Consider the following 18,853-nt stretch of genomic DNA (forward strand, 5'->3'; position numbering starts at 1 on the left):
TAGGGACAAGCAAACCTTGGCCCATAAGCAAGCTATCCAAGAACATTCTGCTTGATCTGCTGCTGATGTGAGCCTAAGAGACAAGCTAAGGGTTTGTTACACAGAGGAGGAGAGGATCTACACTCACAGCAAGAGTACAGCCATCCATGAAAGGGGCACCTATCCAAAGATATGAACTAGACGTTCAGTAAAGAATAGCCTTTTTCTTTGCTTTTTGAGATGATGGGCATTTTGTTGCCCATTAGTCTAGGACAAGAGTCCATGGCTAATAATATGAAACTTGGTGGCATGCTTGGGAATGTATCAAGGAACAAGAGAGGCATGGGAGAGAAGAGATACCTGGTCAAATAAGAGATAAGGCCTCTTACCCTAAAAGAAGGGTAGGAAGAGGGGATGGGGCAGAAAATTCAATCCATTCTTCACTAAGACCAACCAATCCAGTTTGTAGCAATATGAGTTATGTTGCTGTGTGTCACCCACACACAGCAAAACATTCTTATTTAGCCATCTGAAGCCACTTTTCAAGTTCATCGTTTAAGGGAGGGGTATGATCCACGATGATAAATTTGGGCTTCCAATTGTGATCGTTAAAATGCTCTATTATATTGTTTCCTTGCTACAAAAAAAGCAAACAAATAAACAAAACAAACAAACAAATGAACAAAAACAGCCAGGAGGATCTAACAGAAAGAGCAAGGGAGACAATGCAAAAGAAAAGGAAGAATAAGCCTCAAAGATAATATTACAGATAGGGCCATGAGTGTTTGCGGGGACAAGAAGTGTGGGGGAGGGTAGAAATGTCCATTCACGTGTGGTTAAAATTATAATCTCTTCGAATTTCTGGCAGCAATTGGTTTGAATTTTTCCTGAGTTTCACTATTGAATAACTTCCTTACATATCTTTTGGACATAGGCATGGCATCAGTCACGTCCTATACATTTGGTCAAACACAAAGACATAGTTGAAATTAAAGCTGGCTTTCCCTCTGATGATTTTCCCTGGTGGCCCAGACAGTCTGCAAAGAATCTGCCTGCAATGCAGGAGACCCGGGTTTGATCCCTGAGTTGGGAAGATCCCCTGGAGAAGGGAATGGCAACCCACTCCAGTATTCTTGCCTAGAGAATCCCATGGACAGAGAAACCTGGTGGGCTACAGTCCATGGGGTCGCAAAGAGTCGGACATGACTGAGCCACCAACTAACACTTCTTCTCTGATAGTGCATACTCTTTTCTCCCCAAAAGATTATGCCCACAGCACAAGGAGGGTACTGAAACACTACTTTACTGCTGTTTCTGCCTTTGTACCTGCTCTGTTTTTTATCTTTGAACATACCTGGACCATTCTGATTGTTGGTACATACATGTCAGCTGAAGAATCAGGACCGATGAAGCAATGGACAAGAGGTCTCCTCTTGCCTTTTTAAACTACTGGTGTTTCTATGCTGTGAGGCAACATGAAGTTTTTAGGCAGGTAAGGCTTTTCTTTTCTCACTTTTAAAGGTGGCACAGTGGCAATGCGGTGATTAAAGCTCATTGTCTGGATGACAAAGCCTCTGGTCCGCGGTGTCCTATCACTGTCACCGCTCCTTCTGATTCAATTAGGGACAGCTCGCTGGGGGATTTCTGCCTGGTCTCCGCAGACCTAAGACTTTTTATTTTTATCACATACTAACTTGGTGTTGAACAGAGCTTTGAAGCTTCTTGGGCCTAATCTTTAATGAAAATGGAGAGGCAAATAAAAAAGATTGAAATAAATTCCAATGAAAGCAGCAAAAGTGCTAATTCGGGGAGGATGGGGGAAGCTAAAATTGCAAATGGAGTTTAAAAGAGTCAATGATAGATTCAGTAAAAAAGAGAAATACTAAAAATTTAACAGTGATGAGATTAATTAAAAGTTTGGCTTTCCATTTTATTAATTTTCTCCACTGCCTGAAGTATCATTTTAAAAAGCAGCAGATTAAAATACAAGAAACCTCTATAAGTTATACAGTTAGTGAGGATTGAGCAATGCTACGAAAACTGAAATTATTAAAGCCATTATATCTAAGCCTTCATTTCCCCCATTCTTTGTCTTTTCTGAAAGTTTCTTTTCACTGGGAAAAAAGTAGTCCACAATGATCCCAATCCAAAAGAGATTACTTTTAGAAACCCTATAAAAACTGATTGATCTGGTTAGGGTATAAAAAGAAATAAAGACATGTAGATTTCTTTTGAGAGAATAGTGAAGAATGATGTATTTGGTCTTTAAAATTCAGGAAACCAGCTACTGACAAATTATTAACATAAGCAGGATAAGATTAACTGAGGACAGACAATGTGTTTCACATAGTTCAGTCTGGGTTCTTTAAATGAAACAAGGGGCATTGTATACTGGACCCAAATGATAATACATCTGACGTTGCTTGAGTTGGTTAGAAACTTATCACAAAAGCCACAGAATTTTCATAACTAAGTTTCATGTTCCTTCAAATTATATGGGTAGTGATTTTTCTTACAAACCTGTACTTTTCTTGGTCTTCCTCTTCCTGGGTAGCAAATATCTTCCACTGGAAATGGGCAATGATGCTACTGTGGTTGTGAATAGTTACAGTTCGCTGATTGGCCAGAGATATGTAAGTTTTCTCAAGGATCAAGGAATTCTTGTCCAACCTTATGTTCATGTCTACGGCAGCTCCATAGAGAGATATAAACACTTTTTCACCTAGAATATTAACAAAGTATAAATGCGCTTTTAGATTTATTCTAGAACTATGCTACTAAGCTATTTTCCCCCCACAGTGAAGTCAGGGAATATTACACAAGCATTACACACTTCATTTTCCCATCTTCCCCGTCTGTCAGAGATAAGACATGATCAGAAATCTGAATTGTTATGTATGGTACAATTATAGAGAAATAAACTATCTTTCTTGGTTACTGTAAAAAGAATACATAAAATATGAATTGTGGTAAGTGCTACCAATCTTTTACTTCTTTGTAATAGTTTAAAATCCAACAACCTGACCATGAGGGCACCTGAGTTCTAGAATTATAATTATTAGCCTCATCTTTATTCCAAGCATAAACTGGATTTCTTAAATTAACTGCACCAAGTACATCTGGGAAGAGCTGCTCAGCATGAGAGGATCTAAGTCCAAACAAAGGGGATCAGAAAGGTGACATTAATAACTTCATTAACAGAAAACTGACTATTTAAAAGGAACCATATTTCCAACAACAGTAATTATAACAAAACAAAAATGAAATGAAACACACATGCACATACATACATACTTATGCCTGGACAGTGATTACATGAAAAAGAAAAAACAGAAAGACAAAAGTATTGGTTAAAACTTTAAATGTTTTAATGTTAAGAACACCTTTATTCAGCATAGTAATTTAAGTTTTGATTTCATTCAGGATGCATCAACTGCCTTGAGTCTAGGAATATGAAAGTCCTTCGGCTTCCAAGAAGACACAAGTTACAGACTTTTATTTTATCTGATCTCTGCAATGTCACAGCAAGTACCTTACTCCGACATCAAGGTAGAAAAAGGAAATCCTTAAATATCATGAATGTCTGTTGATCTGTGCTGCTACCATTTTAATTAGAACTCAGAAGGTCTAATCACTTGGACTTTTTTTTAGCAATTATTTCTGCTACATTCACAACTATATGAACTGAACAGGTATTTAGTAAACTGATAGCCCTTTATATAGTGCAAACGTTTTTTAGGCCCTATTACTTTGACCACATCAAAACGTTTCCCAAAGTTTAAAGAAAAAGTTAAGTATCTAGGCATTTGCCTCTAAAATGTTACATTTTTATTTAAAAAATATATACATGAGGTTAAAAATTTAAGTACTAAACAGCACATACCATGAAAAGAACACATCTTCTCCTCCTTCACTCAACCCTAGGCCTGCTTTTTAGAGGAAAGAACTGCTAATATTTTCATGTACTTCCTTTCCAAAAAAGATATGCATTCTTGTCAACTTTTAAGCTTTTTGATGAGTTAAATTTAACTGATGACTGGAAACTTGTTGCTTTAATTTGCATACTCTTAATTATGGATCACAATAAACTGTGGAAAATTCTGAAAGAGATGAGACTACCAGACCACCTGACCTGCCTCTTTGTAGGTCAGGAAGCAACAGTTAGAACTGGACATGGAACAACAGACTGGTTCCAAACAGGAAAAGGAGTACGTCAAGGCTGTATACAGTCACCCTACTTATTTAACTTATATGCAGAGTACATCATGAGAAACGCTGGGCTGGATGAAGCACAAGCTGGAATCAAGATTGCTGAGAGAAGTATCAATAACCTCAGATATGCAGGTGACATCACTCTTATGGCAGAAAGCAAAGAACTAAAGAGCCTTTGATGAAAGTCAGAGAGTGAAAAAGTTGACTTAAAACTCAACATTCAGAAAACTAAGATTATGGCATCTGGTCCCATCACTTCATGGCAATTAGATGGGGAAACAGTGGAAACAGTGGCTGACTTTACTTTGGGGGGCTCCAAAATCACTGCAGATGGTGATTGCAGCCATGAAATTAAAAGACACTTACTCCTTGGAAGGAAAGTTATGACCAACCTAGACAGCATATTAAAAAGCAGAGATATTACTTTGCCAACAAAGGTCTGTATAGTCAAGGCTATGGTTTTTCCCATGGTCATGTATGGATGTGAGAGTTGGACTGTGAAGAAAGCTGAGTGCAGAAAAATTGATGCTTTTGAAATGTGGTGTTGGAAAAGACTCTTGAGAGTCCCTTGGACTGCAAGGAGATCCAACCAGTCCATCCTAAAGGAGATCAGCCCTGGGGGGGACTGATGTTGAAGCTGAAACTCCAATACTTTGGCCACCTGATGCGAAGAACTGACTCATTTGAAAAGACCCTGATGCTGGGAAAGATTGAGGGCAGGAGGAGAAGGGGACGACAGAGGATGAGATGGTTGGATAGCATCACCGACTCAATGGACATGGGTTTGGGTGGACTCCAGGAGTTGGTAATGAACAGGGAGGCCTGGTGTGCTGTGGTTCATGGGGTCACAAAGAGTCAGACACGACTGAGCAACTGAATAACTAACTAATTATAGATGATGTTGAACGTCTTTTCATGTATTAATTGATTTCATACTAATTGATTTCATCATTCTTTCATCATTCATCAAAGAAGATATCATTCTGAAGGGGGCAAGAGACATAGAAATCCAAGTCCTAAGCCTATCGAAGGGAGAGGTTAACACACAAAAAAACTATTATGGTGGAACTGCCTATGTCTTTTAGAGGACTTTAAACCTTGATTTTGGTTGTTACAAACTGGTTTTGTCCTTAGAAACCTGGACAAAAGAACTCATTTCTCTTTGGAGTAAGGTACCTGATCCAATGTTTCAAATTGTTCAACATTTTTTTTAAAAAGCCAAACACAACCAGACATGCAAAGAAACAATGCTTTGTAAGTTTAAAACAGCATACACAACAAAAATAGAAGCAGACTCACAAAGAATCAAATACTAGAACCAAACTACAAAACTATCCTATGGCCCACTTTTAGAAATTTATCGTATAGATAATTCAGAACAAGATGAAGAGTATTCCTTACAGTATTGTTTCTTATAACAACAAAGTGGGAAAAAAACAGAGCATTCATCAAGAGAAGGCTGGTTAAAAAATCTGTGTTACACCTAAAAGTGGAATATTGTGCAGGGATTAAAAAGTACCTAGTGAAAAGAAAAGAGCTCCAAGATATACAGTTAAGTGGAAAAATCAAGGTTTAGAACAATATACATATTGGTTTGGCCAAAAGGAGTTTTTTTCACAACATATTACACAGAAAAACTCGAATGAACGTTTTGGCCAACCCAATAGTATGTTATTTTTGTGTAAGGTGGGAAAATAAGAATATGAATTCAAGTTTGCATCTATTTGTATAAAAACACTGGAAAGATATACAAGAAACCAATAAAATGAAAGAAGGGTCAGGTGAATGTGGTAGGATGGAAATAGTACTTTTCAATATGCACATTTCAAATATTGCTTTATTTTTTGGCTATCTAATTACATTACTCGTCCAAAACTCTGATGTAAAAAAAGGACTACAGGGCATCCAGGAAACATTTAAATGTGCTAGATAGTACTAGTAATAAGAAAAATATAAAAGAAAAAAAAGAAGATACCATTTCATAACCATTAGATTAACAAAAATCAAACCATTTGACAATGCTGTTTTGTGAGTATATTGACAAGTAGGTAGAAAAACAAGAATTTTCATACACTGCTGATAGAAATACAGATTGGTACAACCACTTGACCAATAAATTTCATATACAGTAAAGCTCAAGATGAGTCTGAGTAAAGTCCAGGAGTTGGTGATGGACGGGGAGGCGTGGAGTGCTGCAGTCCATGGGGTTGCAAAGAGTCGGACATGACTGAGCAACTGAACTGAAAGCTCAAGATACATTTGCCCTGTCACTCAGCAATCTCACTTCTAGTTATTTATCCCTAAGGATAATCTCACACAGCTGCATAAGACATATACAAAGACACTCATTGCAGCATTGTTTATAATAGCAAAAAACTAGGAAAATCCTAACATTCAATAGGAGTACAGATAAACTATAGTATTTTCACATGCTGGAGCATGCTGTATTAGCTAAAATGAATCAGAGCTATATATCTATGTGTTTAAATATTTAAAACATAATGTTGAAGGACTTCCCTGGTGGTCCAATGGCTAAGACTCCACACTCCCAATGTAGGGGGCCAGGGTTCAACCCCCGGTCAGGGAACTAAAGATCCCAGCATGCTGCAGCTAAGACTCAGCACAGCCAAATAAATTTAAAAAATATTTCAACAAGTGAAAAAACCCATAATATTGAATGAAAAAGTCAAGTTGGGAAATGGTATACACAATATAATTCCATTTACAAGAAGTTTGAGACTACTCAAGACAATGGTTTATGAATAAGTAATATGCAGGAATGGCATTAATATGCACTCAGTATGGCTCCTCTGAGGACTAAGACATGAGAATTAGATTAGAAAAGAATAACAGAGCAACTGCACATCTATAATCAGTTTAGTTATCTATAAAACATCTGAAAGAAAAGCATATGGCAAAATGTTGAGATATGTTAAATATAATGGCTGTTGATTACATTATTTCTGTGCTTTTCATTTATTTGAAATATTTCATTGTTTAAAAATCTAACTGAGGAAAAAGATTCCAGGGCTTACTTATTTCATCCAAATCTAGGCGTCAGACAGACTAATGTCATCAGTTTAAGTTGCTCACTGCAAAACGTTCCTTCCCAGAAATATAACAAAAGCCACTGTATTCTTTTCAAGAGCCATCTAATATTGATTTTTTTCACTACTATCTTCCAAAAGTCATCAGATCACAAAGTGAAGGAAGCAGTAACTCTTGTCTTGCTTCCATAGCTGTTGAAGAACTTGCTATTCACATCTACTTTCATGAAGACAAGCGTAAATAGGGTCCCTCTCCCCAGCTAGACGATTGATAGGAAAGACGGCAAGGGTGTTAAGCCTGGGAGAATGGTTAAGGTTACTGTACCTCACCATCGGTATTTTTTGTGCCCTCGGAGTGCCTGTTACCACTATAGTTTCTTATCAGTTTCAGGGGTTGAATTCTGCAGTCACTGTAAATGAGGTTAGACAGAGTCATTTATTATGTTCTAGTAAAGACGTATTTTGTGGAAGGTCTCATTACTTCTTGCACATTTTGCTACTCTCAATCAAGCAAAAACAAACAAGCAAAACTAATTTTGCCCCCAAAATGTGAAGCCAGCTATATCCACAATACATTTCATTCTGTGGTTTCAGTTACTTTCAGACAATGGAGGACAGTAAATAAATATGAATGGAGCCATAGATTCTCTAGGGAACTAGCAAGTTGATGGAAAGAGTGTTTCTCATCTCCTGGTCACGGCAAGGTCAAATTCACTTCTCATGTGAACTGCTGAATCAAACATCTTCAGAAGTACTCCTTCTCTGAAGGGTTCAGAAAACAAATTATGCAACTTGATCTGGGCTTACCCAGCACACCAGTGTCAATGGCAATGCCAAAATCGGTATTCTTAATCTGCACAGAAGGCAGTGTGCAGATTATTATTAGTATTACAGTATACTATAATACTACAGTATTACAGTACTGTTTTTGCTGTTCAGTCACTCAGTTGTGTCCGACCCTTTGCGACCCCATGGACTGCAACACACGAGGCTTCCCTGTCCATTAACCATCTCATGGAGCTTGCTCAAACTCATGTCCGTCGAGTTGGTGATGCCATCCAACCATCTCATCTTCTGTCATCCCCTTCTCCTTCCGCCTTCAATCTTTCCCAGCATCAGGGTCTTTCCAAATGAGTCAGCTCTTCGCATCAGGTAGCCAAAGTATTAGAGCTTCAGCTTCAGCGTCAATCCTTCCAATGAATACTTGAGATTGATTTCTTTTAGGATTGACTGGTTTGATCTCCTTGCAGTCCAAGGGACTCTCAAGAGTCTTCAACACCACAGTTCAAAAGCATCAATTCTTCAACACTCAGCCTTCTTTATGGTCCAACTTTCACATCCATACATAACTACTGGAAAATCCATAGCTTTGACTACATGGACCTTTGTTGGCAAAGTAATGTCTCTGCTTTTTAATATGCTGTCTAGGTTGGTCATAGCTTTTCTTCCACGGAGCAAGCATCTTTTAATTTCATGGCTGCAGTCACCATCTGCAGTGACTTTGGAATGCAAGAAAATAAAGTCTGTCACTGTTTCCATTGTGACCCCATCTATTTGCCACGAAGTGATGGGACCAGATGCCATGATCTTCGTTTTTTGAATGTTGAGTTTTAAGCCAGGTTTTTCACTCTCATCTTTCACCTTCATCAAAAGGCTCTTTAGTTTCTCTTGACTTTCTGCCATAAGCATGGTGTCATCTGTATGTCTGAGGTTACTGATATTTCTCCTGGCCATCTTGATTCAGCTTGTGCTTCATCCAGCCCGGCATTTTGCATGATGTACTTTGCACATAAGTTAAACAAGCAGGTGACAATATACAGCCTTGATGCACTGCTTTCCTGATTTGGAACCAGTCTGTTGTTCCATGTCTAGTTCTGTTGCTTCTTGACCTGCATACAGGCTTCTCAGGAGGCAGGTAAGGCGGTCTGGTATTCCCATCTCTTTAAGAATTTTCAAGTTTGTTGTGATCTAAGGAGATCCAACCAGTCCATTCTGAAGGAGGTCAGCCCTGGGATTTCTTTGGAAGGAATGATGCTAAAGCTGAAACTCCAGTACTTTGGCCACCTCATGCGAAGAGATGACTCATTGGAAAAGACTCTGATGTTGGGAGGGATTGGGGGCAGGAGGAGAAGGGGACGACAGAGGATGAGATGGCTGGATGGCATCACTGACTCGATGGACGTGAGTCTCAGTGAACTCTGGGAGTTGGTGATGGACAGGGAGGCCTGGCATGCTGCGATTCATGGGGTCGCAAAGAGTCGGACACGACTGAGCGACTGAACTGAACTGAACTGAACACAAAGGCTTTAGCATAGTCAATGAAGCAGAAGTAGATGTTTTTCTGGAATTCTCTTGTTTTTTCTAAGATTCAATGGATGTTGCAATTTGATCTGCAATTTAATACTATAGTATTATAGAAAGTATTATAGTATTATAGAAAATTTGCTGGCCTCAGAGGGAACCAAAGAGCTGGTTCAAGTTCAAACTTTACTTAGATGTACCGTCACTTAATGCCTCTGGGCCTCAGTTTGTTATTTGTTAGTTAAGTCATGTCTGACTCTTTTGTGACTCCACGGACTGTAGGTCACCAGGCTCCTTTCTCCATGGGCTTTCCCAGGCAAGAATACTGAAATGGGTTGCCATTTCCTTCTCCAGGGGCTCTTGCCAACCCAGGGAAACAACCCACACCTCCTACATTGGCCAGCAGATTCTTTACTACTGGGGCACCAGAGAAGCCCAGGCCTCAGTTTACTCACCTTTAAAAAGAAGAGAGTTACAGAGATGTTCTCTGTAAGCACTAACATCTAATGATTTGAGACTTTTCACTTGCTATGTAATTTTCAAAAACATTCCACTTATCTAAACAATCTCTAACCATCTAATCTCTGCCATTCCCTATTCTAAACTGTGGAATAAGAGGCAAAGAAAACAAAATTGTGACCAAAATATAGACAAAAAAATATTCCTAGGTCAAGGAATGTTTGCACTGATTCTAAAGCCATGTTAAAACATTTCTTTTTTTTGGTAACAGTAATGATGTTTTGCTAGATTTTGTAATTCTAATGGCACATGTTTATAATTCATTATAGTAATTGTACAACTGACACAAAGCTTATACAGGGAAATCTGCATGAGTATAGTCAGTTAGCAGGGTTTTTTATTTTTTATCTTTTTGGCCTAACCTGGCAGCATGCAGGAAATCTTATTTCCCTGACTAGAGTTCAAATCCAGGCCCCTTGCTGTGGAAGCTCAGTGTCCTAAACACTGGACCACCAGTGAATTCTGCATGGTTCTGTTAGGGGAAGCACACTGATTGAAACTGCCCACCTTGCCCAGGCACCATAGTAACCATTTGCATGAGTTGTTTTATGACAGGAGATCCTGATAAGGAATATGGAACTAATAAGCCACCACCAACTGGAAGAGTTCGGGAAAGGTCAAAAGGAGACACCGCGTGTCCGTCCACTTCCCAGAATCCCTCTCGCTAGCATCCATCTTGGCTGAGCGATGCGCGCGCCACCAGGAAAGACTCTGAATTAGAATGATTGGCCAAAGACTACCCGGAATCTAGAACATCACCATAAAACCCGAGACTGCGAGCCACGCGGCAGAGCAGTTCTCCTGGGTTCCCTTACCCTACTGCTCTCCACATGGGTGCCCTTTCCCAATAAAATCTCTTGCTTTGTCAGCACATGTGTCTCCTTGGACAATTCATTTCTGAGTGTTAGACAAGAGCCCAGTTTCGGGCCCTGGAAGGGGTCCCCCTTCCTGCAACAGTTATATTCAGATGTATATTATTTAGCAGTTTTAACTGCAAGACAGCATATCACACTCAATTACTGTATCATAATTTGGTACTCATTTATTAGCTTTTAGGAGGAAAAAAATAATTTCTTCATGGTTTATTAGAGTAAAATATATAACTGACCATAAAGCTGCTCTGTGAAGTATTAATATTATGATTGCTTATATATTTAATAATACATCATCACACCTTTGGGGAAAAGAGCCTATTTGCCAACTTCTGATCTTGAACTATCTCTACTTTAATAAAAGACATAACATTTTCAAAAATGCTGAATAAGTGCATTAGCTCTGTTTCCTATTTATGCCTAATGTCAGCTCTAAGTTATAGCAACATTACCAGGCATTAAAGAAAAAAACACTGCTATGCTCCTACTTCTAACGCTCATTCAAGTAACCAAAATCTTAGAACCTATGTCTTTTTTAAGCCTATTCTGAATACTGATATTTCTTTGAACCCTTAGATTATATAAAGTTTCTCAATACCCAGTTGAAAAGTGTGAAAGTTAAGCAATTATTTCTTTGCCTTCTGTGCATGTGTGCATGCATGCTCAATTGGGTCCGACTCTTTGCAAGCCCGTGGACTATAGCCCTCGAGGCCTTTCTGTCCATGAATTTTCCAGGCAAGAATACTGGACTGGGTTGCCACTTCCTACTGCAGCTATTTGTCTCCCAATAGTCCACATTTTCACCTCTCAGTTTTAATCAAATGATAGAATTGATTTACTAGTTGTTCTGGTTTTGTTTTAGTTTGGTTTTTGTTCTGTTTCACTGTTATTAATGTAGCCTTGAGAAACTGTACGCCTAATCTCTTCTGGAGGTTTGTAGTTTGTAAAAACCATCAAGTTACTTCATTTCTTTCTTAGTTTTTGACTATAATAAAAATATAACTAAATCACCCCTGGGGTACAATCAATTGCTTGAACAAACTTGATTTCACTATGGAAGGGCATGCACAGGAGGAAAGGAGGGGAGAGATATGATTCAGGAAAATGATAATGAGTAAAATATTAGATATTGGTGAAATTTACACTTGGCCGCCATAATTGCTAGAGCACTGGTTCAAGCTCTAGATGTCAAGAAAACAACATGTCCTAGCTGTATTTAATCGATAATTAAACCCAGTGGAGGACCAGCAATGGAAGGGCATAAACACAACTGTTAGAAAAGTGACTGAGTACTTCCTGCTGAGGAGTATCACTGCTTCTCCTTCTGGAACATTGTTTGAAGAAGTATGAAGAAAAAAATGATGCTAAATTTCCCTCCTCAAATCAATTCATACTTCAAACAGCTGCAGAAAATTCAATCAGATGCTTATTTAGTGAGATGACAAGCCAATGTGATCAAGGCTGCTTGGAAAAGCTCTGTGATTAATTGTGTTTAGGTAGTCATTACTGTTTTTCACTAATGAAAGGTTATAAGTCCTGGTCATTGATAACCCACAATAAAGATGAAAGCATATTCTTAACAGCAGTTCTTTTCATGTAAGGAAAATGCTACAAGACAGTTTATCTCTGTCTGCAATCTTTAGAAAATGACTTTATTCAAAAATCAAAGCTGACACCAGAACCTCAGTGTACAGAAATCAACTTTCCTATGCATGACTAAATTTTAATATACAAATATTCACTTTCTTTAGCAAGGGACTATAAATGTAAGTATGTGTGTCAATCCAAATACTTGCATAAAAGTAAAACCCAGACTGAGGGCTGCTAGGAGAATGTACAGATAGCTCCATTTTAAAGTCAACAGATTAAGGGAGTAACAGTGTGTATGTAGATAAGAGATTAGGGAGATGATCCACTATGGAGGAAAAAGCACTGCGAGAGAGTTGAGAGTCTGAGTTTGGGTTCTAACTGTGCTTCTGACTACTTATATGAGCTACAGGCAAGCCACTTAATTTCTTAGGATGTCAGTATTCTATGTGCAAACAAAGCTAGGGACTAGATTAGATTCTCACTGAAGTCTTCTGTCAAGTTTTGATTCTACTGATGATGTATGGGCAATCTAACTACTGCATAAATACAGCTGCTTATAATGTGAAAAAAGACATACATGAGAGTCAGTTTTAAGCAACATATTAAACTAGAGATTGAAATAACTAAAATACTCAATAAAACATTTTTCAAACTACTTTAAAATTGATCACTAACCTGATAGGAAAATAAGAACATTAAAGCAAAATGAAGACTATCAGGAAATATTCTAGTGCCAAGGCTGTCTTTTGCCCTACCAGCCTTTGTTATCCTGTGAACTTCTGTTTGGCTTTGACTGTGTGGATCACAATAAACTGTGGGAAATTCTGAAAGAGATGGGAATACCAGACCACCTGACCTGCCTCTTGAGAAACCTGTATGCAGGTCAGAAAGCAACAGTTAGAACTGGACATGGAAAAACAGACTGGTTCCAAATAGGAAAAGGAGTACATTAAGGCTGTATATTGTCACCCTGCTTATTTAACTTATATGCAGAGTACATCTGGAGAAGGCAATGGCAACCCACTCCAGTACTCTTGCCTGGAAAATCCCATGGATGGAGGAGCCTGGTAGGCTGCAGTCCATGGGGTCGCTAAGGGTCAGACACGACTGAGCGACTTCACTTTCACTTTTCACTTTCACGCATTGGAGAAGGAAAGTGCAACCCACTCCAGTGTTCTTGCCTGGAGAATCCCACGGACGGGGGAGCCTGGTGGGCTGCCGTCTATGGGGTCGCACAGAGTCGGATACGACTGAAGTGACTTAGCAGCAGCAGCAGCAGCAGAGTACATCATGAGAAATGCTGGGCTGGAAGAAGCACAAGCTGGAATCAAGATTGCTGGGAGAAATATCAATAATCTCAGATAGGCACATTTTATTTTGGGGGGGCTCCAAAATCACTACAGATGCTGATTGCAGCCATGAAATTAAAAGACGCTTACTCCTTGGAAGGAAAGTTATGACCAACCTCGACAGCATATTGAAAAGCAGAGATATTACTTTGCCAACAAAGGTCCATCTAGTCAAGGCTATGGTTTTTCCAGTAGTCATGTATGAATGTGAGAGTTGGACTGTGAAGAAAGCTGAGCACCAAAGAATTGATGCTTTTGAACTATGGTGCTGGGGAAGACTCTTGCAAGTCCCTTGGACTGCAAGGAGATCCAACCAGTCCATCCTAAAGGAGATCAGTCCTGGGTGTTCATTGGAAGGACTGATGCTAAGGCTGAAACTCCAATACTTTGACCACCTCATGCGAAGAGTTGACTCATTGGAAAAGCCCCTGATGCTGGGAGGGATTGGGGGCAGGAGGAGAAGGAGATGACAGAGGATGAGATGGCTGGATGGCGTCACCGACTCGATGCACATGAGCTTCGGTGAACTCCGGGAGATGGTGATGGACAGGGAGGCCTGGCATGCTGCGATTCATGGGGTCATAAAGAGTCAGACACGACTGAGCAACTGAACTGAACTGAACTGAACTTCTGTTTTTAACTATCACATTGGATGTCTAGGACAGGACATAAAGTCCAGGACCTGCCCAAAGTGATGATGCTAAATCCAAAAATTATAAAACACAAAGATGCATAAGATATGAGATCCATAACATACTACCACAGAACAAGGCACCTTGACATTAAATATATCAAATTGAAGGAATATAAGAAATGGCAGGTGCAAGAGGGACTTTGTTAACCTCCCCTGAAGCAGATAATAAGATCCCCTATGTGAGAGGTGCCTTTCAATACCAGGTAGAAAGAAGTATGTTTACCTTCAAATACAGAAGGATACCAAGAGGAATCTGAATCAGCAGGCCTTACTGTCTCCCTCAATTTACTATGCTTAGTTCAAACGCTGTTTGGTCCTATCACATTTTCCCACAACTTTCCGCCCTCAAGGGCAAACCTAGCATAAAGAAATTCAGATTTTACTACTTCTTCAGATCATTTCTTCATGAAGGCTCAAGTAGGTTGCAAGTGAAAGTTGCTGAGTTGTGTCCGACTCTTTGCAACCCCATGGATATACATATACAGTCCATGGAACTCTCTAGGCCAGTATACTGGAGTGGTGGCCTTTCCCTTCTCCAGGGGATGTTCCCAAATCAGGGATCGAACCCTGGTCTCCCTCATTGCAGGTGAATTCTTTACCAGCTGCTCACATATCACATAAAACTTATATTAAAAACATTTTTATGTTCTTCTCTTGTTAATCTGTCCTTTGTTACAGGGGCCACATCTTAAAAAACAAAACAGAGGATAAAAGACATTTTTCCTCCTCTACCAGATACCATTATGGAAAACCATAAGAAACAGTAAACAACAAAATAAACAAATAAATAAATAGATGAGCAGACTTAGTATGCTGAATTACTAAATATAAAATATAACTATATTTACTATATTAAAGAAATAAAAGGGAAACATGAAAAATAAGGGTAGAGAGCAATCAGATTTGACAGAACCAAATAAACTTTCAGAATTTAAAATAATTATAAATAATTGAAAAATTAAAATTCAGCAGATGAGTATTCACTGAAGAAGAAATTACTGAATGGGACAATGCATAGGAAGCATTCAGAGAAGTCCACAAGAAAATGGGAAACATAAAATACAAAAAAAAGGGATAAATAATAGACAAATAGTAGAATATATAAGAGAATAATATAGTAGTAAGTATAAGTAATAAGTAGTTGTGGAATTCCAGAATAATAGAAAGGAGATCGGCTAATAACCCACAGGGTAAAAATAAAGAAGCATGATCCGCACCTGACACCTATGCAAAAATGAAATAAAGGATAAACCATTAACTTAAACAAAGTAGCTAAAACTACTGCCCTTATAAAAGTAGACATAAGAGAACATATTCATGATCCTGGAAAAGGTAGCGATTTCTTGGCAAGAAGGCAAAAAGCATTAATCTTAACAGAAAAAAAAATTATAATAGAGATTATAATCATCAAAATTAAAAATGTCAGCTTGTCAAGAAATATCATTAGGGAAATGAAAAGGCAATCTACAGAATGGAACAGAAGATTAACAATACATATACTTGACAGATGACTAGTATTCAGAATAATAAGTTGTAAAATACTCTTACAAATTAATGATAAAAGGAAAAACAATAAAAAATGAGGAAAAGACTTGAAACTTAATTTTAAAAGATAAATTAAAAGCCAGCAAGCACATGAAAAGGTGCCCAACATCATTAATCATTAGAGAAATAAAAACTAAAACCACTCGAATATATCACTTTATATATCCAGTATGCCTAAAATGAACGATACAACACTGTGGGCAGGCAAGGGTGTGAAGCAAATGGAACTCCCATGCTTTGTCAGTGGGAGACTAAAATGGCACTACTTTGAAAAACTGACATCCATGACGGTTTATGTACTCTGCTTTTAATCTTCCCCCCTTGGGCTACCAGGGCTGAAACTTCCCCCTTCTGCTTAAGCTAAGTCCAGGCTAGACCTGTCTTGCTAGCAGGCAGTGAAGTGTGGACACAGTTCAGTTCAACTCAGTCGTGTCCGACTCTTTGCGACCCCATGAACCACAGCATGCCAGGCCTCCCTGTCCATCACCAACTCCCGGAGTCTACCCAAACCCATGTCCATTGTGTCAGTGATGCCATCCAACCATCTCATCCTCTGTCGTCTCCTTCTCCTCCTGCCCTCAAAGTTTCCCAGCATCAGGGTTTTTTCCAATGAGTCAGCTCTTCGCATCAGGTGGCCAAAGTATTGGAGTTTCAGCTTCAACAATCAGTCCTTCCAATGAACACCCAGGACTGATTTCCTTTAGGATGGACTGCTTGGATCTCCTTGTAGTCCAAGGGACTCTCAAGAGTCTTCTCCAACACCAGAGTGGTCTAGTGTTTTTCTCCACTTTCTTCATTTTAAGTCTGAATTTGGCAATAAGGAGTTCATGATCTGAGCCACAGTCAGCTCCTGGTCTTGTTTTTGCTGAGTGTATAGAGCTTCTCCATCTTTGGCTGCAAAGAATATAATCAATCTGATCTCGGTGTCGACCATCTGGTGATGTCCATGTGTAGAGTCTTCTCTTGTGTTGTTGGAAGAGAGTGTTTGCTATGACCAGTGCGTTCTCTTGGCAGAACTCTGTTAGCCTTTGCCCTGCTTCATTCTGTACTCTAAGGCCAAATTTGCCTGTTACTCCAGGTGTTTCTTGACTTCCTACTTTTGCATTCCAGTCCCCTATAATGAAAAGGACATCCTTTATGGGTGTTAGTTCTAGAAGGTCTTGTAGGTCTTTTACAACCGTTTAACTTCAGCTTCTTCAGTGTTACTGGTTGGGGCATAGATTTGGATTACCGTGATATTGAATGGTTTGCCTTGGAAACAGAGATCATTCTGTCGTTTTTGAGATTGCATCCAAGTACTGCATTTAGGACTTTTCTGTTGACTATGATGGCTACTCCATTTCTTCTAAGGGATTCCTGCCTACAGTAGTAGATATAATGGTCATCTGAGTTAAATTCACCCATTCCAGTCCATCTTAATTCACTGATTCCTAGAATGTTGATGTTCACTCTTGCCATCTCCTGTTTGACGACTTCCAATTTGCCTTGATTCATGGATCTAATATTCCAGGTTCCTATGCAATATTGCTGTTTACAGCGTCAAATCTTGCCTGTATCACCAGTCCCATCTGCAACTGGGTGTTGTTTTTGCTTTGGGTCCATCCCTTCATTCTTTCTGGAGTTATTTCTCCACTGATCTCCAGTAGCATATTGGTCACCTACTGACCAGGGGAATTCATCTTTCAGTGTCCTATCTTTTTGCCTTTTCATACTGTTCATGGGGTTCTCGAGGCAAGAATACTGAAGTGGTTTGCCATTCCCTTCTCCAGTGGACCACATTCTGTCAGACCTCTCCACCATGACCCGGCCGTCTTGGGTGGCCCCACACGGCATGGATTAGTTTCATTGAGTTAGACAAGGCTGTGGTCCGTGTGATCAGATTGGCTACTTGTCTGTGATTGTGGTTTCAGTCTGTCTGCCCTCTGATGCCCTCTCTAAGCACCTACTGTCTTACTTGGGTTTCTCTTACCTTGGACATGGGGTATCTCTTCACGGCTGCTCCAGCAAAGCGCAGCCGCCACTCCTTAAAGATAAATATAGACTGTGCCACTGATTATGAGTTGCTGTTATGTTGGGCTTTGTGGAGCCAGAACCACTTACTCACAGGTCCTTAAGCAAGGGCTTGATTGGTCCTGCTCAGACACACGTCCACAAAGCCAGCAATTCTGAACTGTGACCTAGATGTTATTTGCTGATTTTTCCCTGACTGTGCACTGTTTTCTCCCTACAATGCCCTTCTGATGCAGACAATCTGGGTCAATCAACATAAATGGGTAAAGAAGAAATGAGAAAAAGTGAGAAAAATCATGAAATAATAAATAGTAGGACAGAGGAGCCTGGTGGGCTACAGTCCATGGGGTCACAAAAGAGTCAGATGCAACTTAGCAACTGAACAACAACAACAAGATAACATATATTAATTTGCAAACCAGTTTTGGAGACTGGCATAATGTACATGCAATCTACATGACCACAGAGCAAATAGCTGCAAAAGTAGTAAGTGAATATTCATTATTATGCAGGGCAGGGCCTCTAAGAAAATGCTAGCAGCAACAAAGCCCCAGATTTAAGTAAGATGCTAAGTAAGATATTTGCATATTCTAAGGATTAAATAACCAAATCTTACACAGACTAGAGGGCACGCAGAAGAACATTTTGAACTGGAGTTTATATTTCTTAAATGTTAGACAAAGGCAGCAGTAAACTGAAAGCCCAAGGAATATTAAGTTAACTTCAAGTTTGCAT

The 18,853-nt window shown here is 39.3% G+C and overlaps 1 protein-coding gene across 1 annotated transcript in view; it reads right to left on the reverse strand.

Moving 5' to 3' along the window:
• The window catches only part of HYDIN (HYDIN, axonemal central pair apparatus protein), a 347,261-nt gene that overhangs the window by 266,114 nt on the left and 62,294 nt on the right, over positions 1-18,853 (reverse strand). Inside the window, 1 exon segment of the mRNA XM_027516055.1 lies at positions 2,500-2,701. Coding sequence (XP_027371856.1) covers positions 2,500-2,701 — 202 coding nt within the window.

This window comes from Bos indicus x Bos taurus, chromosome 18, assembly GCF_003369695.1.
Source record: "Bos indicus x Bos taurus breed Angus x Brahman F1 hybrid chromosome 18, Bos_hybrid_MaternalHap_v2.0, whole genome shotgun sequence".
In the NCBI taxonomy this organism is placed as follows: Eukaryota; Metazoa; Chordata; class Mammalia; order Artiodactyla; family Bovidae; genus Bos; species Bos indicus x Bos taurus.